General features: G+C 36.0%; 4 protein-coding genes and 1 non-coding gene across 9 annotated transcripts; 1 reads left to right on the forward strand and 4 right to left on the reverse strand.

Annotated features, from left to right (window-relative positions):
• Positions 1-804: 804 nt before the first annotated feature.
• Positions 805-2,007, reverse strand: LOC111799797 (NDR1/HIN1-like protein 6). 2 transcript variants are annotated; one of them, XM_023683277.1, is made up of 2 exons: positions 1,825-2,007; positions 805-1,580 (listed from the first exon to the last, which is right to left on the reverse strand). In XM_023683277.1, the coding sequence occupies exon 2, from the start codon at positions 1,556-1,558 to the stop codon at positions 821-823; it is 738 nt and encodes a 245-aa protein (XP_023539045.1). In that variant the 5' UTR covers positions 1,559-1,580; positions 1,825-2,007; the 3' UTR covers positions 805-820. The 2 variants fall into 2 exon arrangements, with proteins under 2 accessions (XP_023539045.1, XP_023539044.1); XM_023683276.1 differs by having other exon boundaries at positions 805-1,592; positions 1,825-2,005.
• Positions 2,008-3,569: 1,562 nt separating this feature from the next.
• On the reverse strand, positions 3,570-6,237 carry LOC111800665 (pentatricopeptide repeat-containing protein At2g37230-like). 2 transcript variants are annotated; one of them, XM_023684468.1, is made up of 2 exons: positions 5,938-6,021; positions 3,570-5,857 (listed from the first exon to the last, which is right to left on the reverse strand). In XM_023684468.1, exons 1-2 carry the CDS (start codon positions 5,989-5,991, stop codon positions 3,893-3,895), a joined length of 2,019 nt encoding a protein of 672 aa, XP_023540236.1. In that variant the 5' UTR covers positions 5,992-6,021; the 3' UTR covers positions 3,570-3,892. The 2 variants fall into 2 exon arrangements, with proteins under 2 accessions (XP_023540236.1, XP_023540235.1); XM_023684467.1 differs by having other exon boundaries at positions 3,570-6,237.
• A 267-nt stretch (positions 6,238-6,504) lies between these two features.
• Positions 6,505-6,576, forward strand: TRNAM-CAU. The gene has a single exon. It is a non-coding gene; the product is annotated as a tRNA-Met (tRNA).
• A 3,014-nt stretch (positions 6,577-9,590) lies between these two features.
• Positions 9,591-12,520, reverse strand: LOC111799616 (putative glucose-6-phosphate 1-epimerase). Its single transcript, XM_023683030.1, has 10 exons — positions 12,205-12,520; positions 11,743-11,833; positions 11,487-11,644; positions 11,137-11,211; positions 10,979-11,035; positions 10,732-10,895; positions 10,514-10,648; positions 10,328-10,430; positions 10,148-10,247; positions 9,591-10,055 (listed from the first exon to the last, which is right to left on the reverse strand). The coding sequence occupies exons 3-10, from the start codon at positions 11,595-11,597 to the stop codon at positions 9,871-9,873; spliced, it is 930 nt and encodes a 309-aa protein (XP_023538798.1). The 5' UTR covers positions 11,598-11,644; positions 11,743-11,833; positions 12,205-12,520; the 3' UTR covers positions 9,591-9,870.
• Positions 12,521-14,300: 1,780 nt separating this feature from the next.
• LOC111800763 (G-box-binding factor 3) lies at positions 14,301-19,457 on the reverse strand. 3 transcript variants are annotated; one of them, XM_023684601.1, is made up of 14 exons: positions 19,296-19,457; positions 19,025-19,156; positions 17,552-17,690; positions 17,350-17,412; positions 17,131-17,226; positions 16,943-17,020; positions 16,795-16,836; positions 16,475-16,638; positions 16,297-16,345; positions 16,122-16,170; positions 15,464-15,702; positions 15,273-15,350; positions 15,047-15,172; positions 14,301-14,948 (listed from the first exon to the last, which is right to left on the reverse strand). In XM_023684601.1, the coding sequence occupies exons 3-14, from the start codon at positions 17,609-17,611 to the stop codon at positions 14,736-14,738; spliced, it is 1,257 nt and encodes a 418-aa protein (XP_023540369.1). In that variant the 5' UTR covers positions 17,612-17,690; positions 19,025-19,156; positions 19,296-19,457; the 3' UTR covers positions 14,301-14,735. The 3 variants fall into 3 exon arrangements, with proteins under 3 accessions (XP_023540369.1, XP_023540367.1, XP_023540368.1); XM_023684599.1 differs by lacking the exon at positions 19,025-19,156; XM_023684600.1 differs by lacking the exon at positions 19,025-19,156 and having other exon boundaries at positions 17,552-17,703.
• Between the last annotated feature and the right edge of the window lie 3,996 nt (positions 19,458-23,453).

Consider the following 23,453-nt stretch of genomic DNA (forward strand, 5'->3'; position numbering starts at 1 on the left):
TAATGGTTATCGAGTATAAAGACGGTTGGTTGACTAAGAATGTAGTATAAAGTAGGTTTCCGATCTCGAGACACTCGTTAGAATATTCTTCAATTTTAAGGGACCATATAGAATATTCTTCAAATCTCGATGGAGAAGTGTATGTTTTAAAACTTTAGAAAGTAAGAATTGGTAGTATTCTCTCGGGTTATACATCTTATTCTAAAAATCATATATTCAAATTTCTGATTCCAACGTTGTTGAAATTTAAAAAAAAAAAAAAAAGTCAAATCGAGCAAACCCACATTTGTTAATCCAAGCCTCACGGCTAAAAAATGTATAAATCATATATCCGAATTTTAAACATGTCTCCAGTGAGAGGTTTCCACACCTTTGTAACGAATGATTTGTTCCCTTCTGATTGATGTGAGATCTCATAATCCACTCCTCTTGGGGTCAATGTCCTCGTTTGCGCATCCCTAGTGACTAGCTTTGATACCATTTGTAATAATTTAAGCTCATCGCAAACAAATATTGTCCGTTTTCACATATCTAGAGGTTTCCGCACATAACAAGGTAGAGATAATATAATTTTATTATAAAAATTGAGATATAATATAATTTCATTTCATATAAACAAATTTCTTTTCCAAACAAGCTGATAAAATAAAATAAAAAAGGTTACCAAAAAATGAGACCAAAATAATACCTATTTTGTTTTCTATGGTAACAAATCGCATCAACTTTTCTGTGTTTTATAAAGTTTAATCCCACTGTAATTACCAAATTTAATTTAATTTAATTGATTTAATTGAATTTAATTTATTTTTTCCTTTTTTGGTTACAGAAACCATCGGCGCAAATGGATGGAGCATTTCGGCATGTCGCCTCTGTTGAGACTTTTCAACCTCACGCCTCCGCACGTCACTTCGATCTTCACCGGCGGCATTCTCCGACCATTCACCATATATCCGATTTTCGTCTCTGCTCCGACGTTCACTATTAACTCGCCGGTTCGGTTGCCGGAGATCAACTTCCAGCCCGCTCCGCTGTCGACTGTTTCATTGCTGACTATAGTTTCGATCTTCAAACTCGTCTTGTTCTCATTAGATTGAACAAAGCTTCGCAAAATCGTTGATCCTAATTCAGTTTGAGTTCCTTCTCCAGCGGCGATTTTGATCTCGATATCGCCGTAATTCAGTGATAACTTCGAGTTAGGGTTCTTGATTTCGATACGACCGAGGGTTCTCGCGTTTAGATACGAGCCGTCCGATTTGTCGGTGACGTTCAATTTCAAGATTCGGAATAATTGGAGATGAAAGACAGGGAGTTTTGGCTCAAACCAGAGGTATAAAACTCCACCAGCGGCGACAGCCACAATGATCAGAATCAGAAGGAAAAAGCAGAGGAAACAACAGCATCCACGGCAGAAGCTCCGTCGCTTCTTGTTCTTCTGGTTCATCGGCGAAGGAAGAATCAATTTCCTCGCCGACGGTCTCACCACCGGCTGAGCAGCGAGATTCAGTTCTTTATACCCCGGAGGCTTCTGGAGAACAGGTTTCAATGGCGGCTCTGTCATATTCTCTGAAATTAACGAACTCCTTCACGGAAATCTGATTTAATTACAGTCAATTCAAAATCAATGCAGAAATCGAGACAAAGAAAAAGGAATCTATTCAGTTAATTAGTCGAGTTCATGAATCGCATTAAATATTAGGAAATCGAAATCGTTTCCTCCGGAAAGAAGAACAGAACGTAATTCCATGTCACAGGAGAACTGAACTCAAATTCACACGCAGAGATGAACAAATCAAAGAAGAAGAAGAAGAAGAAGAAGAAGATTACCTTAGTTGAACGAATTGCTGCCGGAAATCCGCTCTTGCGATGAGAACGAACTGACAGAAATTTGGATGCGAGGCGTTTGGATTGGTTGCGTTGCGTAGCACAAAATCCAATTTGGTAAAATCATATGGCCTAACAACCTCTCATTCTCATTTTTGTCCCAACTCTCTCTTTTTTTTTCACATAAATAGAGAAAATCATATGGCTAACCGAGCGTACATACTTATCACTCGTCTCCTACGTCATTCTCATTACATAAAACTATTTTGAAAAAAGTTCGAGTATTAAAAATATTTATTTTATATATATATATATATATATAAATTCACAATTTGAACGTGCACGATGCACTTGTAGGACCTAAATCATTACTGACGAACACATGTCATTTTTTTGTGGACCATTAAGTCGTTTACTGAGTTGTATTAATTCTCGGATGGTTCGTAAGCAAGAGCCTTAAGAGGCTTTACCTCAAGTGATAGGGATTGGCATTGACCCGAGTCTCACTCGTCATGACCCATCATGATATACATTTTTAAATATCGTGGAATTATTAAATAAAATATTGAAAATTTTGGTATATACACCAAATTATAATTTTAAGTAAAGGTTAAAAATGTAATTACAAAAAAATCAAACTCCAAATCTGCAACTTTTAAATACATTCCATTTTAAATTTTAAATTTGGATTCTTTGATTTTATTTATGACATTTTTTCATAATTATTTTTTTAAATGTTTGAAAATAAATAATTTATAAACTAACATTTTACTCGTAATAAAAATAAAAAATTTGAACAAATAATTAGAACAATCTTCCAAACCATTCTAATTAAAAAAAATTATGATTAGGTGTCCTAATTTATTATTTGATAAAGGTTGTTTGTGTTAAAAAATTTATAATCGGAACAATTACGTTAAATCTAAAAATGTCTCGATCTATAACTAGAGATAAATCCATATCGACATCCTTACCCAAACCAAATTTTTTATGATATGAACATGAGTTAAACCGACAAAATGATTTTACTTTTTTTTTTATGTTATTTGTTTGGTATTTTACAGAATATCATACTAAATAATGTTATACAGCTATTAAACTGAGTTATAGGTAATAAGATTATGGGTTTATAAGTAAAAGAATATCTCTCGATAGTAAAAGACTTTTTTTAAAAAGCGCAAAGTAAAGTTATGACAACTTATACTCAAAGTTACGAGAGCATTATGATATATATATATATATATATTTTAAGAGTATTTTTTAAAATTGTAAATATAAATGAAGACGTGTGTTATTAATTGGGAGATGTGAAATTTGAATGCCTTACTGGCAAGTTTCGTAGGACCTAGCCTGTACAACTTTTTCATTAGCTGACAGCTTCACAATCCTAAATAAAATCCTCACTTCAAATTTTCATTCAATTTACTACTATTTTTAAATTTTTTTTTTCTTTAAAAAATAAGTTTAAAAGAATATTTTAATCTCTAAATTCTAGAAAAATAATTATAAATACTCCACATTTTAAATTAAAAATTATTTGATTAACAAAAATATGAAGTCCTAGATTAAATTATCAAAATATTTTTGAATTCTTTTAATATAAGTGTATTAATATGATTTTTTTTTTAACATTTTTAAAAAATAATGGGAATTAATGAAACTTTAAAATAATTCAACCATGTTTTTAAATTAATTTATTTTATTAATTTAGACTAAAATTACAATAATACACAAGAATTTTATGAATAAAATAGTGTTAAATAATGCTCTATCATAATAAATTGAATCACTTGAACCCATTTGAGTGGGAATTGGTGAGAGCATTTGGAGGGCTACAGAATCATATTATTCAAACAATTATGAACACCAATGGCCAGAGATAGCAAAGCTTAGAACAAAACAGAGGTCCAGACAAATTTCATAGCAACAGATGGGTAATAGCTTGAGATTCATTGAAATAAAGCAATGGTGAATGCAGAGGGCAAGGCTTACATGACCTGAACGGAGCGATCCCTGCGTCCGACCAGCGGCCACCGCCGCCCTCACCCTCCAAAATTTGAGTTATATTGAATCAAACAGCAACACAAGATTTCTTACTTCCCTTTCTGTCTCCTCCACCATTGATCATCATTCTTGAGAGAATATCAGCTTGCTTTGTGTTCCCTTCCTGATTCAGCCTTTTGATCAGATCATCACAGCTACTCCAATCCTTGGCCCCTCCTCCTTTCTCCATGATCTTGCATAGAATCGAGTACGCGTTCAATGTCTTCCCTGCCCCCAAAAGCGCGTCGAGTACTTTCTCATAACTCGAGAACTCTATGTTGCATTCCCTTTCCAACCCGAAATCTAAAAGCTTGAGAGCTGCAATGGTTTTCCCCTTTTCACAAAGAACAGATAAAAGACTATTGAAATCAGGCGGGCAGTGGCAGCTCATTAGCAAATCGATTCGTCCTAATGCTTCCTCGACGTGCCCTCGAATGAAAAGGGCTTCTAAGATTTTAGCAACTAAGTCTAAGTTTTCGGTTATTCGTTTATCCAACATACTATTCATTACTCGGCTCGCGGTCTGCACCCTCCCATCTGCAAATAGACTTTCCATCACGGATCTAAACAACGCCGGGTCGGGATAGTGCCCACATTCAATCATGCTGTCCAAAGCTGTTTTAGCATCAGCTGGTTCGCCTTTACTCAAGTAGCTCTCGATAAGCAACTTAAAAGACTCGGCATCCCTCGACACGCCTCTCCTACCCATGATTTTCAACATTTCATATGCTAATTCAGGATTGCCTTCTTTGGAATGGCCACGAATCAAATTATTAAACGCAACCTCATCTTGAATACCCTTCTTCAACAACTGCCGGAAAAAGGTTTCTGCCTTTCCAGTCTGTCCATTGTTGCACAGATACTGAATAATAGGGTTATACGCACTAGGCTCGATTTCCAGACTACTTTGTGGCCTCAATATGATTTCCTTTTCTACGAGATTGTCGAGCAATTTAACTGCCCGATCGTACATTTCAGCTTTGCAACAGTTCTCGATCAAAATACCGTAATGTCCAGCCTCTGTTGGAATGCTTAATCGAATCATCGTTTTCAGCACGTGCATAGCAGCATCCAAATCACCATGCTTGCATTGGCAAGATAACAATCTCATGAAAATGGAACTATCCTTTGGAGAAATATACTTGCTCGCCATTTCGGTCAAAATTTGTCGCGCTTCCGACATTTTCTCTGCATCGCACAGACCAGGGAGCAGAGTTGAATAAGTAATACCATTTGGCTGCACACCAACAGCCTTCATCTCTTCAAACAATCTCAATCCATCGTCAACTCGACCAACCGAAACGTAACCTTTTATCATAGTAGTATAGCTTATCACTGTCGGTACGATATTCTTCCCCTTCATCTCAGTAAAGAACTGCTCAGCCTCCTCCATCATCTTGAACCGATAATACCCATTAATCATAGTGTTATACGTAACGACGTCGGGCAATATACCTCTACTCTTCATGTCTTCATAAAACCTCTTGGCTGTCTCGAGCCTCAACGACAGAAAGAAACCCCAAAGCATCAAATTATAGGTATGGCGAGTCGGCTCAATTCCTTCATTCAACATAGCATTGAAGTACCTCTTCGCCATCATATACCTCCCTCTCCTCAAAATCACCTTAAACAAAGCATTATAAGATTTAACACTTCTCTCAACGCCCAATTCCTTCATCTTTTGAAATATTTTCACAGCTTCCTGAACTATCTCAGCTTTACCATAACTATCAATCAATACAACAAATAAATCTTCATCCCATTCAACACCCTTATTGGGCATATCAAGAAGAATACAACGGGCATGGTTAAGCTTCGAAGCTCGACCAAGAATCTCAATTATTTTCAAATGGGTATCGCGATCATGCCGGAATAAGCCGGCTCGTTCTACCCACCGGAAGAACTTGAGCGCATGATCCGAGTTCTTAGTAGCATGCAACACATTCCAAACAAGAGAGTGATCAAATTGAGGAACCAACGACCGAATGGAATTCTGTAAACGAGTTGTCCATTCACGATTTGCCATCATTCTACAAATAATATCCTCAATTTTTTCTGGGTTTCGATGCTTACCTCTAGGGGTTCTTCGATTAACTTGCACGTCGACATTAACAGCCACTGCAGCATCGGATTGATCACTGGGGCTTTGATTTTGAGTAGCTGGGGAGATCAGTTCTTGAGTAGAGCTGAAGAAATTAAGCGAATTGAGGGCGGTTGGGCACGAAATTGAAGAACTGGAAAGAACCCGGATACGGCTGTAGTGAGGCTTAGATAAAGAAATGTGAGCCATGGATGATTGGATTACGTCGAAACGCCGATGGCGTGCTTCCTAGATGAGTCTGTTACAACGTCAAAACCTCAATGCATCGGAATTCTGTTCGAAGTTTAGGGTTTATGATCCGGCCGAGGGAAACGAAGAAGAGGATTTCAAATTTGGGCCCAAATTTGCTGAGTAAAGCCCATGTTGGAGCTTACAAAGTTAAAGAGGCCCATCTAAAAAACGGCCCAATAACTTTCTTTTTCATTGGTTTTAAATTTTAATTTGAGGCTTATAATTGTTTGATAAAATTGTGATAACTTTTAAGCGTTTATAATAATTTATTTAAAATAATATAATAAATGGAACCAGTGTAACAACAAATCAGAGTGGCGCAGCGGAAGCGTGGTGGGCCCATAACCCACAGGTCCCAGGATCGAAACCTGGCTCTGATAAATTAGAGTGGCTTCCTCTTATTTAATTTTTCGTTATTATCTCTTTATTCTTTTTAACGTTTCTGAAGCTTACTGGCGGACCCTATGTATGACGTTATAATTTCGAGAAAATTTTTCCCATTTATTATCTTTTCAAAATAATTGTAAAAAATCCCTCTTCACTCCCTATGGAAGAGCCCTCCGACGTCAGAATATGGATTGGGAAGGCGAGTGGATGAGACCTTTGAATCGAGTTGAGAGATACGCTTGCTTTGTGTCATAATCGCACTTTTAATGGTAGCGGACTTGCGATTGTACGGCACTTACTTTCCAACGACAAGTGAGCTAAGCTAATTCGTTCTTGCGTCGCCTACGGCCAAGCGACTATGCTCGAGCCTCTGGCCTCGGTTTTTGTTGGGTTTTATGTCCTAAAACTCATAGTTTGTAAACAAAGATATATTCTATTTTCAATAAAGTTATTATTGTTGTTTATTCAGAAAAATTGTTATTGAATAAAGTGAACTTTACGATCATTAATCTAAATCCAATAAACTAAGAACACTCTGGCTATAGTATGACTACTTGAACTATATGTAGAGACATAAGAGTGGATCAAGTTCAAGTATATAGTCAAAATGATCTATAGTATAAGGATAAGGCTGAGTACCTTATTCTGGGGACACTATGGATGCGGCCCACTTTTGTATATGATATAAACAATGCGATCACTAAATTGTGCATGTGGAGACATGTGAGTGGGGGCGTCCTATGCAATGAGTATTGCATAAGATCGGACCATGAAGAAAACCACTCTCACTTTATAAAGTCGTTTACTGTTGAGACTGATTTTCTTTTCATTCGATAACCTAGGTAACTCGGTTTTAATCCTGAGCTAACCATGAACTCCTGTTTATTCGGAATTATCCTTAGATTTGCATGGGTGAGAGTGGCTCTAGTTCGCCGACTCAACAGGCCTCCCATTTCAGGGGTAAGACTGGGTGAATGGCTGGGGACGTGGGGTGCAAGACGGAATTCACTCCTACCCACTTTTAGGGATAGAAGAAAGGTAGTTCCCTTAAGCACTGACTCCAGGTCTTGAACAAGGGGCCCCACCCTCTCATTGGCCTGAGAGGGATTCGGTTTACTGGTTGGACCACAAACCAATTGTTTATTAGAGGATCAGTGAGACATAAGGAACAAGAAGTAACTTCAGGGGTAAAACGGTAAATTGACCCAGCTCTAGTTACGAACAACCTGTGAAGGATCGACTTACTAATCATGGTTATATCAGATGGACAGAAATATATCTATAGTGAGGGGAGTGCAACTACTAGGCTATAGTGGAGTGTCCTAGTAGTTAACGAATGTTGGTTAACCAGGTTAATGAGTTTAATCGGTTAATCTTGAATCGTTGGAGCCCATGATCTATAGGTCCATTAGGTCCCTCTGCTAGCTCATATCGGACTAAACCATAGAACAGTGTGACGAGTGAGTTCGAAGTGTTCGAATTCAAATTAGGGAATATGCGTTACATATATACGATATATTTAACCGCAATTTTATTTTATTTACGAAATAAACGAAAAGAGAGAATCTGAGATATTTAAATAAGATTTAAATATCTTAATCAATTATGTGTCGGAATTGACTGGGATTGGCATTTGAATTAATATTAAATATTAATTAAATAGTTTAATTAATTATTTAATGTTACTTTAATTTGAAATTCATTATTCAAATTAATTGTTGAATTAAAATGAAGAAAGTCAAAATGTTGACTTTCATCTAATTAAAATGAAGAAAGTCAAAATGTTGACTTTCATCTAATGGAAAAATCATGTTAGTGGAATTTTGAGGTGTCAAAATTTGGTTTAACCAAACTTGCATGTTTGCCAAATAAACCCCACAAGTTTGAGTGGAATTTTGAGTGTCAAAATTTGGTTAACTCAAACATGCATGCTTGCCACATAATCCCAAACATTTGAGTGGAATTTTAAGTGTCAAGATTTGGTGATCTCAAGTTTGCATGAACATGCAAACTTGACTCTTTAAATAGAGTGATCATGATACTTGGAAGGGATTCTTCATCTTGATGAAAAACCTCTCACAAGCACTCTCTTTCACGTATACAAAATCCCTCCCAAGTTTAGTCACTCACCGGATTCCACAATCCCGTTCTAAGGCCGGAGAATAGTGGAGAAGACACTAGTGGTGGTTCGAAATCGGTTCGTGAGGCAAAAGGAGTTTGAACTACAAAAGGTTAGTATTTAAACTCATTAAGTTTTAATACTTATGAACATGCTAGTCATTTACAATAATTGATGTTCTAAAAGTGCCTAAGATCCAAATTGCTTCCGCATGTGTTATATTAACACCATCAGTTTTAAGAGAAGGTTTTAGAAAACGAGGGCAGAGAGAGATTTTCGAAAGAGAGATTTTTGAAAGAGACGTTATATAAGCAAGCAAGAGAGAAATAACAACGGCTTACAGTATATAACCTTGGGTAGGGAGAAGTTGACAACTAGTTGTATCCCCTAGTACATTATGAGACATTTCATATCTGACAGGACGTAGTCATGATATATGAGACATTTCATATCTGACATGCGTAGTCATGATATTTCCCCCTACAGTACATTCTGAGACATTTCATATCTGACAGGCGTAGTCATAATATTTTCTCCCTATAGTACATTCTGAGACATTTCATATCTGATAGGCAGGCGAGCATGACCGTGACACTTTGCTCCTATTAATGCTTCACCCGTTGAGGAGGTTCGAATGAGTAACTCCCATTTTTCATTGGAAGAGGTTTAAGCATTTTCAGTTTCTTTTTACGGCACTTCCTCTCAAAGCCATAGAATAATAGACTGCTATTTTGTTAGGGTTGTCCTCGAGTACGTTAATAAAAAAACGGAAGCCTTTATTAATAAATTTTGAATTCAAATTAATCCAATATGAAACAAAATTAAGTCTTAAGTAGGTCCATATAAATTGTACAAAATTTAAAAAAATTTAAAAAAATATTAATTCCAAACAACAAAGAAAACAATGAATTCACCCTTTCTTCCTCTAAAAACAAGAAGATAGTTCAGTGGGGAAATGCAGCCAAGCCACTCCTTAAAAACATCACAACTGGCTTACAACGATATAACCCAACACCCTTCTTCCTAATTTCATCAATTTCTACTAAAAACTTCTTCTAAAACTACAACCATCTTTACTTTACTTTTCAACACAGCACAGCATCACCCACATTAAAAAAGTAGTCTGCCCGTGCTGTCCCCCGTCCCCCCCGTCTCGGTTCCATCTCCTCTACAAGTCGAGAGAGAAACTCGAGGGAACGACACTGAGTTTCATCTTCCCTCTCCATTCCTCACCAGGCTTCAACATGATCGGTCTCTCCAACGCCGCTCCGTTAACGCACACCATCTGTTTATATTCCTCGTCCCCGAAATCCACCATTGCTTTCGACTTCTTCTCCCATGGATTCCAAACAACTACCATACACAAAACCAAAACACTAAATTCCAAGCCCCTAATGCAATATTTTCGAACATGTATAGCAGCATCTACACGTTCTAAATCTTACCCACATCCGGTAATCCTTCCTTTCGGATCACGTAAGTCCGCTTCCTTTCATGATCAAGTATCGCAATTGCATTCGGAGTATTCAAATACACTCGATCGACCTACCAATCGACAATATTATGTTACAACAGCTTTGATACCCCAAGAAATGTAATGAACCTAAATATACAGAACAAGTTACCTCAGATTCAAAGGTTATGGCATCTCCTTGTTCTGTAAACCGCTCTTTGTGACATAGATTGTCCAAGAAGTCGAGCGTTTCCAAGCCTTCGATTCGCACCTCGCTTCATTTAAACATGTATAAGAATCTAAATTTACGAACATACAGATCAAACAAAACGAACTATGAGACTCTAGAAGATAATACCTTATGTCCGAAACCACCAAGTGTGTGTGATAGGCAAATGAGAATGCAAATGGTTTTCCATTGATATTCCTAACTCTAGAACTCAAAATCAGGTCTCCATCGTGTCGTAGAGACACCCGAAGCCGAAGCTCAAAACTGACAGGAATTTACCAATGTCAAAAACTTATACATTCTTCAAGATCTTAAAAGGTTCAAACTAAGAACATCATCTAGTTTACCTATAGGGCCAACATTTCAAATCCTCTTCTGAAGATCTATATAGTAAATCGACGAAGGAGGACGCTCCGTCGAGGTCAGCCACGTATGACGGTGGATTATCGTCGATTGTCCAGATCTTGTTCTTGACAAACCCATGCTGCTCTGGTGTTCCACAGTTACCAAACTACAAGAATTTTGGTTGATAATATCAGGAATGAATGAAGATTGTTGTAGAGATTTGGAGATGAACAAGATAATCCTATAAACCTGTGGGAAACATATTGGAATTCCTCCCCTCATAGCTTTTGCTGGTTTAAAGATTGCCTACACCATTGATGTATGAACTGATACTCAATTTCTTCGCATAAACATTCCATTTTTAGAATCAAATTCAAAAACTCCAGCCAGTTCTATGAAATCAGTACCTTACTACTTGTGAAGAGAAGTTCTTCCCCTTGATCGTTTCTCCATGAACAAACTTGTCCTCCATGTAAACTAATCTACATAATCAGAATCAGAACAGAAACCGATCCAGAACAAGAGATTCAATCGATCATTCAACCGCAAGAACACAACGAAATGGAAAAGTGTCGATCGAAAGAAGATTATGATCAGAAACAAAACGAAAACTCATCAAGAACAAGAGATTCTTCAATCGATCATCTAACTCCAAGAACACAACGAAATAGAAAAGTGTGGATTGAAAGAAGATTATATATAATCAGCATTGTCGATTCTTGTTCAAACGCGATGAAAATGGAAGAAGAAAACTAACCCTAGCGGAAGCTCCTTTGGGATTTCTAAGAACAACTTGATCAATGCCGTTCCAATCCTTCGTAATCTCAATCGCGGCTCTGCAATCCCAAACCGGCGCCGAATGCCCCATGATTTTCTCTCAAATCCCTTCGTAAAAGTTCTCGCCGAAATCAAAAACTAAGAGAAGGGTTACGAAAACCTAATTGATTCGCGAAGCTGAAGAACAAAGATCTACAAAACTGCAAAAGAAAAACCAGATTATCGCTTAATCTAACCGTTTCGCATTATGAACAAATCCAGGAGGCGGAGATTTGGCGCAATGCGAATCGATACAGAATGAATGAGTAATCTCGATCGTTTCAAATCCTGTATATATATATATATAACAGAGGAACTGTCAAACTGGGAAGATATAAACAAATAGGTCGATTTCATTTCCATTTTTTGTGGCCAATGAAAAACATTCTTCGAATGTTCGCCAAAGCCCTCATAAAATGAACTCAAAATCATCCCATTGAAGACCTTCTAATCAAATTCCAGCAAGAAATCCTTCGAACAACAGAAATTTCAGGCGAACCCAGATGAATCCAAGTGAATTTCATCTCAAAAACCCAGAAATCAATACGACCCATCAAGAACAGAGTCCATGGGATTTCGTCAAAAGTAAAATGTGGATGAAATGGCGGATAAGAACAGCAATTTTTCAAAAAACTTGCATAGATCTAGAACATACATACCTTTTTGTGTACTCTTTTCGAAGCTCTCTGAAATTTAAATCAATTTTTTTGCGGGTTTTGTTCTTCTGCATTACTTTTAAAGAGAAGCATACAAAAATGGAGATTATAATGACCGCGATGGATCGAAGAAAGTAGCGGATAAGACACCATAACATGTTTCCTTTTCTTTCTTAAAATAATCAAATAAAAAAGAATAAAGCAAATCTTAAGATTCTCTCTACTCTAAGCTATAATCAATTTTTCTGTTCTTGTTTAAAGATTTTGAGAGGAAATTGTTAGAACAATTAAGGTAGTGATTTGAATGATCAAAATCAACTGTTCTTCAAAAAAATTGTAATGACCCAACTGATGAACTAACTGAGGTAGATTTTTGTGGGTTTTTTTTTTTTTTTTTTTTTTTTTGAATCCTGGCATCTGAAATGTTCAATCAGTTCGGTGTTATCATGGTAATGCACCGATTTCTTGTTCTAATCCGGCTTGCTAAAATGTTGAATAAAGGTTAAGAGTAATATATATATATATATATATTTTAAATAATAAGAGTATTTTTTGCGAAACTAAATTATCGAAAACTAAAAAAAACATGTCTCCAACTTTCAAAATCAGAATTAATACTCTCTAAATTTTAATAATTATCATCACTTTAGCAGGTTGACATTCCTTTTGTCAAGTCAACCAGAAAATAGGTTACAAATCAACCAAATCTCGCCATACTTTTAATGTTAGAATTAAGAATATTGGGTATTTGTAACGGTGATGCATCTGACTTATTAATATTTTGGAATTACAAATCTTCACAATGATATAATATTATTCACTTTGAGGATAAGCTCGTGTCTTTGCTCTGGGCTTTCCAAAAGACTTCATAACTATGGAGATGTATTACAATCTCCACAATGATATAATATTGTCACTTTGAGGATAAGCTCGTGTCTTTGCTCTGAACTTTTCAAAAGACTTCATAACTATGAAGATGTATCACGTACAAACTCATATTCTCTAAATTTGGGTTGAGTTGAGCAAGTTGTGAGCTATATTTGAGTTGCCCCTGAGTCGGGGCCCGACCAACCTACCATTTTGGGTTGGTCTAAAAGATTATATCAACCCAATTGGTACACCAATAATTTTGATTGAAATTACTGAGCGCCAATTTTTTAATATTTAAAATTAAAATTTATCGAATACTAATTTTTTTTTTTTTCTAAAGAAAAGTATCATCATTAATTATGTTAAAAGCTTGAGAAAATATCAAAAGAACATAAATTTAGGGTTTCTGAAAAAAGTTGATTATGGGTAATTTGATAACATATTTTATTTATTTATTTTAGGACCGCTGGAGTTGAGGAACGAAATGCATTCCATGGGTCCGGGTAAAAAAACAAAAAAGTTACGACTTCACCCCAACTGAAGACCACACCATGGTATGCGGCAATAAGACCACCAAAAGCCTTTGTGACACTAGTGTTATATGGAAGTCATGGGTGGTAATTGGTCTGATGCTTCGAGCAAAACCCATTTCCAAAGTATGAGGAGCGGTGTGTACAGGGCTCTGGTACATATTCACCGTGGCATGTTGATCCATGTTACTAGCAATTCCAACTTCATGTTCTCAGTTGCAAAGAACCATCCAAACTAAGGTAACCTTTCTATATTCGCTCGGCCTAACAACTTTGTTTCCTTTCTAATTGTCATTGTAGCACATGTGTGGCCCAACTCATAAGGATAATGTGGATTTGACGTCATCTCCACCTTCTTTAAGTATATTACTGACAATCCCTCACGAGTGTGGCACACTTTTTTTTAAATTTTTTTATACACTTCGTATCACACCATCAGGTGGCTCGACAACCATCAGGTGGCTCACCAAAATGTCGAGTAACAATTAGGTGCCTAATGAATCTAAATTTTTTTAAAAGTTCAAAAAAATATCTCAGATTGAGAAACTTGCATCGATAGCTGGTTTTGAGAAACTTGCATCGATAGCTGGTTTTGAGAAACTTGCCCGGGCAGCTAGATCTGTAAGGAGCCAACAAAAAAAAAATGTAGATAAGATAAAAGGGATCAAACTTCCCGTGGAACGGAGGAGACGATTAGGATAATGAACTTGAAACGCAAACCCCGAGCAGCCTAAATACATTCATACAACGCAGCAACCAAAAATAGATGCAATTTTTCATTGACAATTCATAGAAGGGCTCAACCTCGTACCCACCAAACAAATGATGAGATATCATCTGGTACGAGGTGCGCATAGAGATCTAAAGCTAAAAATCTAAAAAATCTCCAACAGTTGCACCACATTGTTCATTGCATTCCCCACTAAACAGTTGCCAACCCCAATACTCTTTATAGTTACACATAATCATACAACTATTCAACAAACTAACCATTAAAATTAGAGTCTGCCCTTTCTCACAGACGCATCCTATTCAGCTGTTTTCATTGATCTTTGTAATTTTTGTTAGCAGCAATTTTGGGCTTGTAATATGCCAAAACCACATGAAAAAGAAACTGCACCTAAACTCGTTCTTTTAGCTGGCAGCGACGCAGTCGGCCCTTGGATTCGTGTCCAAGAGTTGACGCAACTTTGCTCCCGAACTCGATTTCTTCTTGCAGATGTTACTCTCTTCGTTAATGCTTTTGTTCACAGGTCCTTTGATGTCTGTGCTTACAAGATGTTGCGTCCTTTTTTCGTTCATGTCTAATGCTTCTGTTCGACCTGATTGAGCGCTTTTAAGCTTCTCCTGTAAAGTTTGAAGGCATTTTATGTTGTTAGAAATGTATAGATTGATTCTTGTGGGGGAAAAACTAAAAGAGTACATCGAAGAGGGCAGCAGCGCACCATCAATGTAGCGTTTTCTTGCTTAAGTTTCTCGGAATTCTCCGACAATCTACTTATTTCAGATCTAATAGCGACGTTCTCCGCAGTCAGTGAATCGACTTTATGAGCTAGTTCTTCAGTCTCAGCCTGAAGATTTAACACCAAGAAAGTACATTAGCTATGAGGCTGACGACTTTCTAATTCAGTATTAGAAAATGAAACGTTTCTCTCAGTTCCACTCTTCTACCTGCTTCCTTAACCTCGATCTCCTAGCGGATTCTCTATTCGACTGTTTTCTCCTTTCCCGTTTTAGTTCTTTTTCATTCTGGGCAGAATATGAAAAGGCATTAATAAGCAATGTACAAATAAGATCATGCATAATTAAAGTGAAATAACCCAAGATTTATTAGGAAGAGAGAGTCGTTTCCAATTGTATACCTGTAGCCAGACTTCAGAAGGCAATACCGAACATGGTGGGACGCTCGTTGGACCTGAAATGGTGTTCATACTAGAAGGATTCCTAAGTTCCAAAGCTGTAGACATTCCAGGAGAAATCACAGATCCAAGCTTTCCAGTTGCATCAGCTGCTTTGGTTATACCCAATAACTTGCTAGAGCTTTCGTTCATTTCAGCAGGAGTAACTGGACTTCCTTGTGTCTCAATTTTTGCATCTTTACCTGCGATATGAGAGGCTGAGGAAATCAAGATCTTATACATAAAATATATAAAGCATCCAAAGCTTATAATTGAATGATGCATAGTCCACTCAGCATAATCACGAAAATTATCAGATTCTTAGGAAATTATGAATCTGCAAGTGATTAATTCAAAGGTTAGCGTAACATCATACTAACTTTATTTTTTTGATCAACTACGAGGATTTATTTAACTTAGTCTATAATTCAGAAGAGGTTGGCTGTTCATGGAATTCATAATACTTATGCTGTAACATCTCTAAGATGGACATAACATTAATGTGGATGTAAATGGTTAACTCCATACACACAAAAAAAGGGGTTTAATCAAGAAGAGAGGTATAGATCATTGGGCAACACCATATGTTATGAAAGGAAAATATTAGGTAGTGGAGTAATACCAGTGGTAGGTGTGCCCTCACGGCTTCTTTTCCTTTTGGTTTGATTTGCCTGAACATATTAGGATATAAAAGAAATCAAGATTTTGAATTGCAATTCTTAACCACCAAGCAATTAATGATAAAGCTAAAAGATGTTAGATGAACCAATAAATGTTCTCGAGCTACGGAACCTTACCCCAGCAGTAGTTCCATCACTTCCATCACTGGAACCTTCAGTTTCCATACTGTTAACATGACAGAAAGAATTTACAAGTTAGGTGAGCCATGAGATAATGTGACAGTCAGAAAAAATGGGGACATTTTAAAAAAAATATATATTTATAGAAGATGATAATTAGATAAATTTGGTTAACCTCTCTGATTGTCCGTGCTCACTGGGCCCATCAGCACTCTCAGTATTAACATTGCCGATAGACATTGCCAGGCCGTCGAAACCTTTCAGTTTCTTCATTAAACCTTGACTACTGTTTCCAGACACCTTTGAAGGTGTTTCAATGCTCAAAGGAGTTACAGCAGGCTGCAAAGAACACCAATTAATTTTTTATTAATATTTTTTCTTAGAGAGCTAGTATATTCTATCACCTCCATTTAAAACTTTTTTCATAGTATTAACAAATTTAAATTATCCAATTCGTACAACTGAATCAAATTCCAGAATGAAGATTTCACTTACAGCAGGTGATGAGGGAACACCAGGGCCATGTGAATGTGGTCCCTACGTTTAATATTATCATCGTATAATTAGTCCGGAAATGCTCGACAATTAGAAAAAAGAAAAAGAAAAAGTGTTTCATCTTCACAATACAAAATTGCACGCTTACCATAGAAACTGCAGGATGTGCATAAACACCTCCATGAGAATAGATTGCTGCATAGGGAGTGCCATATGGAGGAATCATCTGGAAAAATGGATTAGCAAGAAACTTTCAGTCAAACACAGTCCTTTCCCTGAGGTATAACTTGATGGAAAACACATCATCATTGAAACTGTTTAATAGTCAAGAACTACCTGTGGTGGGCCCCACATATAAGGGTGAGGAGCATGACCTGAAGCCACAGCAGAATTGTAGTATGGTGGAACTGCAACTCTAGGACCATAATATGCCTGAAAAGGTAGCAACTCCCTTCAATTAGCCATAACAATCTAGTCACCATAACTTATGAAACAACATGTTTTAATGACTGTTTGAAACAATTTGATATCAGGATCGGAGCAGACTAAGCGAACCTGCATGGCTGCCCAATCAGGAAAAACATGAATACTGGCCGAATTTGACCCATTGTTCTGATCCTGTCAATGTACAGAGAGGAACTAGTTCAGCTTAAATAATTAAATTATTGGCCAAAAGGTAAATCTTGTAGCTTTCACAGACAACTCAGAACAGGTAAACCTCACACTCTTTCAAGGAAATAATCACTAATCACCATACCTGCGTTGGTGAAGATGGTTTTTCAGACTTCACAGCCTTGGCCTCTTCACTAGTGCCCATGTTACAGATACTGCTCAAACTGGATATCTTGATTGACGGTTAATATGACAGATCCTTGAACCGGTTATGACCAACTTGGCTGCATAGATTAGCTATGCAAGCATTAGAGCAGGACGGGAGAACATAAAAAATGAAGCATGTAGTTTAGAAAGTACTGAGCCTAATGACATACATCAATAAAAACATACTGTGCAGTTATCATTTTTAATTTAATCTTCTAAAACTCTAACATGTAGGAGTGTTTTCGGACATTAAAAGATTTCTAACTCAACTGGGCTTTCTTTATTTCTAAAAGCTCGTGTCTGGATCACAAACGGGTCACATGCCTTACATTATCCAAATTACATCTTGAAGTCACTTAATTAAAATACAACTGACAGTACCAAACTGTCTACTTTTTTCTTGTATTTTTAATACCACAGAACAGGACTTAGCTATCCTTCAAAGCAACCACAAATGCTTTAGTCTGTAAAGGGGCTTTAGAAAAAAACTTGATTCCAATTATTTCTCATAATCATTACTATTGCAGTCAATTTTATCATTTCATCAGCGGCCACAGACCAGATAAAGTACTCTTCATTTAAACCATTTATAGCTTGTGTGGCAAAATAATATGCCTATATGTTAGCATCAGCTGGTCAAAATTAATTGTTAGTGCTCATTGCCGAAAAGTTTTTCGACAAATAACAAAAAACTAAAACGTTTAAAAAGGAAAACAACAATAAAGTTGCAAAAATACACATCAGCAGTAAAGGGGAAAAAACCCAAGTCTGTAAACACAAAAGTGCGCATACAGAGAAGGGTAAAGGGCCTCTTAGGAAAAACAAATTCATAAGGGGGCATATATGGGATTTCGTACAAAGAAGGGCTAGTTGATTATCTCCAATTCGGACTGAAGGGTAAATTCTGGGATGAAAAATGACAAAATTACCCCAGAAAATTAATACAACGAGACAGAGATGAGAGAGAAGGGGGCTAGAAGCTCAATTCTCCATGTAAATTGCCTGAAACTTTTGCAGTTCTTCTCGAATGAATTTACGTTTTCGAATTCTCTTCTGGCATCTAATTTTGGTTCATCCATCATCAAAAAAATGCAGAAACGAATGAAAAGATCAGGAAAGACCGAGAACATAGTCCGAACTGAACCAAATGATCAAGAAAATACAGAGGGATTAAGCAATGGAGGTCCTGACGAAGAGTAAGAACAAAGATCCAGCTGAAACAAGCTTCTATCCTCGGGATTTCGTTTAGAGATGGAAGGAAAGAGTAGTTTAAATTCCCAACGCCTACTAACAGAAAATAAAAAAGTTGCAACACTCGTATCCTTAAAGTTCGTTTCCCGTAATTTCCTATCAGCAACAAACTAGAATACTTCAACAATCAAATTCAGACTTCAAAAATCCATAATTAAACCTCACGGTTCTCCATTCCCTAGACGAACAAACAGAGCAAATACTTCAAAAAAAAGTGCAGTAAATGCACAAGAATTCAATTCTCCTCCTCAAATTTGTTCAAAGAAAAGGCAGATTTCACATAGCTTCAGTTCTATGAAACATTAAACAAGAAACAAAAAGAAAATCATAAACAGGAAGAAGAGAGAAAAAAAAAAANAAAAAAAAAAAAAAAAAAAAAAAAAAAAAAAAAAAAAAAAAAAAAAAAAAAGACGAACGAGAATATTCCATACAGCTCGAGCTTCTTCAACTAACTTCGATGGCGAAAACCGCAGCTTCAATCCTCTGCATTAACTTTTGGACAAAAAGTTCTTCGCAACGGGAAGGACGTTTCTTCGGAGAGAGAGAGAGAGAGAGAGGGAGAGAAAGAGAGAATGAAAGTGGTGAAGAAAGAGGAGGGAGAGGGGAGGCGGGGAAATGAGAATGAGAAAGGGAGCGCCAAGGCACCATCCACGTCATCAAACACGTGTCCGATAAATGGAAAATGTATACGTATACCGTAAATACGGGGGTGGTGGGCTATGGTGGTTGTTGAGCTGGCCCCTCGAGATTCGTGCACCCCCCATTTCTTTTTTATTTTTTTTATTCTGACATCACCTCCTCCGTAAACGTGTCCACATAAGATTCGATCTATTCCTCTAATTGGGTCATGGGCCCAGCCCGGCCCAATTCCGCTGACGTGGTCGCTAAAGATAGTTTAATTAATTACGATTAAAATAACTAATCCACGTTTGTATGCCAGCAAAGACCCTTGGAGTTGGCCATCGGCCACTAATCCGACGGTCTAAATCGGGTGTTTCTTTGAAGAAAAGGAGATATTTTGTCGTGACTTAATTTTTCATTATTTAATTATTATAGCATTGAACACGTGGTTTGATTTTATTGGCAATGTACAGCAATGCGCACACCTGGAAAATCCCTCCCTTTTTTGGCTGAAAAGTATTTTAAAAGTTTCCACTAAATAGACTCATGGGATAGTAAGATCGGTTTAGATTTACTTCTAATTTAAATATTTTTTTAAAAATACTTTAGTTTTATTATAAAAAAGAAAAGTTTTTATACCTTATTCTATACTTAAAATGTTTTATTATAATTAACTACTCTTTACCACCGCGAGACGAAGTCGTCGATAATGGTTCTTAGACGAGCTACCAAAGTTGCTTGCCTCATTGATTGTTGGAGTGGAAATAGTGGGCGGGGCGATTTTCGATTGCATGTAAGGACATTTTGGTCATTTCACCCTTTTAATTTTTTAAATTAATTTTAAGTAATTATTTCAAAAAGGCCCATTTATAAGTCATTTAAATTGGTTGACATTTACTAATATCCATAAATTGAAATATATTAAAATAAATAATATTGGAGGGCAAAAGAGTATATTTGGCGCACTTTAGTTTTGAATAATATTTAGTAATTTTTTTNAAAAAAAAAAAAAAAAAAAAAAAAAAAAAAAAAAAAAAAAAAAAAAACTTATGCTAATAATTTATATTTGGGTAACCTACTTTTAAAGGCTTACAAAAGGAAACTTCCAATACCTGGTCAATTCACATTTAGTCGACATCTTTAAAAGGCATATTTATATTTATCCAAAAAAAAACAATATTTTTAATTATAATGAAAAAATAAAATAAATAATTGGCAGACAATAGAATTAATTAATATCGGGTAAACGTCTTGTCATGAATTTTAGCCATAATAATAAACAATTTGTTTTTGAAATAAAATTAGTAGGGAATCATTGTAATAAATGAAAAGTTAAGGGGGCAAATGTGGAAGAAAATTGAAGGGGTAGAAGAGATATTTAAAGAAAAGAACAAGGGTATAAAAGTAATTATGATTCGAGAGGAATAGGGTGAGGACCTCTCAATCCGACGCGGATAGCAGCACTCCCTGTCTGGCGCACTCTGTCGAGTATTTGGAAAATCTCAAAATCCTGACCGTCCACTCACCATCTCTGTATCCTATACGCTTTCCAAGTCACCCCACGTATACAACCGGTCCCACACATGTACTATTATTAAATTAAAGATTAATTTCTTTTTAATTTTTAATCTTGTAGTAATAAGTTTTAAATTTAAAAACATTAAATAAGGTTTTGAAATTTTAATTTATATTTTCTGACGTATTTAATGCTTTTAAATAAATAAAATTGAATTTTATAACAAAATATTAAATTAGAGAGAATTATAGTAAAAAAAAATTAAAAAATTAAAAAGGGGGCCAGGGCCATTTGCGTGAATATAATTGGATAGAGAAGATGAAGAGGATCGGAGGGTGAGGAAAGTGCCACGAGAAATATGATGCGGAGGAGAGGATCACCGCCACCGAAGCAGTGTCAGGAAAAGGGAACTGAACACGTACTTAGGGGGGGTGGTCCCCACGGGAGTTGTACGTGGTCCTAGGGATGACGTGTCCACAGCACAACCACATGGGGCCTACAGTTTGGGTAGCCAGCTCACCGTCACGCTTCTCAAACTTTTCTTTAAAAAAAAATAAAAAAATAAAAAATCCCACCTACAGCCCCTCCGACTGCCACGTGTAATACGTTGCACATTGCCCATTATTGCGCTTTGGCCCTCCTGTTTAATTTGTGTTCCGGATTCCTCCCCCCGGCCCTCAACCTCAAGATAGAAAACTCCAGAATCTAACAGTATTTTTAAAAAATTATTAATTATAATAAATAAATAAATTTAATTCCGGGTTTATAACCTATAATTGTCAAAATGAGTCAATAAATTATTATTATTATAAATTAATATAAAAATGTTATTTTCAAATTCCCTAAAAGAGTTCTTAGGTAGGAATGACCTATAGTCGTAGGCTTTTTTGAATTAGGCTGATGACTATGGTGAACAGTTGCGTCAATTGTTCGCATGCCGTAATAATGGAAAATATCGTGCCCCAAAGTGGCAATTTTTTTGTTTACAATTTGCAATTTTATCTAAACTTTGGGACTATAATGCAAAGTCTTCATGGGATTTCATAGGGTGGCCCAACATTATTGTCTCCTCTTATCACCAGTTTTAATTATCTAGATAAACATTTTTTTTTTAATAATTTCAAAGTTTAGGGGTGAAAATAATAAAATTTTAAAGTCTCAGGACATAACTTAAATCTAACCAAAGTTTTGATCTTTATTTATTGTAATTTTGGTGTTATTGTATAAATGGTAATTATGTTTAACATCGACCTAATTTAATTAGTTAGAATATGTGTTAAAAAGAATTGAAATGATTATATCGTTGAATAAGTTTGTCAATAATGTAGCATAGGTTAAAATAATCTAACACACATGACTCTGTACATTTTACAATAAAGTAAGAATACCCAATATAGAGTAGTTGAACCATTATTTAAAAGTTGCATATTTAAATATATATATATATATACACATATATATATATATATATATATTTTTTTTTTTTTGCATGGATATTAAAAACGAAAAATATTTTTTTCTCCCCAATCAATTTAGACTATCTAATTCAAACCATAAAGGTTGGATTTAATTAAAAATTTAACCAATAAAAAAATTATGGTTTATTTATAAGTTGATATTGTATTGTCTCGTCAATCTGACCAACTATAAAAATAAAATTATAATTCAATTTTACCCTAATTATAAGAGGGTTACCTTAAAAATATTTTGGAGATCCTATAACTTTTTTAAATAATTTTATTTAAATTATAAATTATAAATTCTATTTAAATGGTTGGATATGAGAAATTATAATAAATGAACTTAAAATATGTATTTAATAGGATTAGTTGTCACTTATCGGTTATATCATTATCTGGACTTACGTGGCATTGTCGGCTTGTGAAGGCGTGGAAAAAGAAAAATTATGAAAGAAACCAAAAAAATCAAAGACCGTTGATTGGATAGGATAAGATCGACGGCTGATCGTGCTTCACGGTGGTCATAGAAACCGACATGTGAAAGAGGGAGTGGATCTTACGTGGCAGCAACCTCTTTATTCTGAATATATTTATTTATACCTTTTCCCTTTTTTAAATAATTTAAACGGTGAGGCGAATGAGACGAAGCATCTTAGCGACAGTGTGACGTGTCTCACAGGCCTTCGGGTCACCTCATGTGGGGCCCAAGTTGACGTGGACTCGAAGAAAAAATGCTTGAGATCGGATTCATTTACACTTTTCATTCGCATTAATTTTTTATTTTAAATTATTATTTTACGTTTCTTCCCGTCCTTCCCGATAATACCCCTGATATTAGGTAGAAAATGACGAATGTAACCCCCACCTGCCGCTCTTGATTGAATCGGGACAATTGACCGGTTGTTCCAGTTCATATTGTGATGTGGCAGCTATTATTAACCTTCTTTGTCTGCCTCCACGTGTAATATTACAAGTAGAACTAGTGTACATTT

This window comes from Cucurbita pepo, chromosome LG08 (assembly GCF_002806865.2).
Source record: "Cucurbita pepo subsp. pepo cultivar mu-cu-16 chromosome LG08, ASM280686v2, whole genome shotgun sequence".
In the NCBI taxonomy this organism is placed as follows: Eukaryota; Viridiplantae; Streptophyta; class Magnoliopsida; order Cucurbitales; family Cucurbitaceae; genus Cucurbita; species Cucurbita pepo.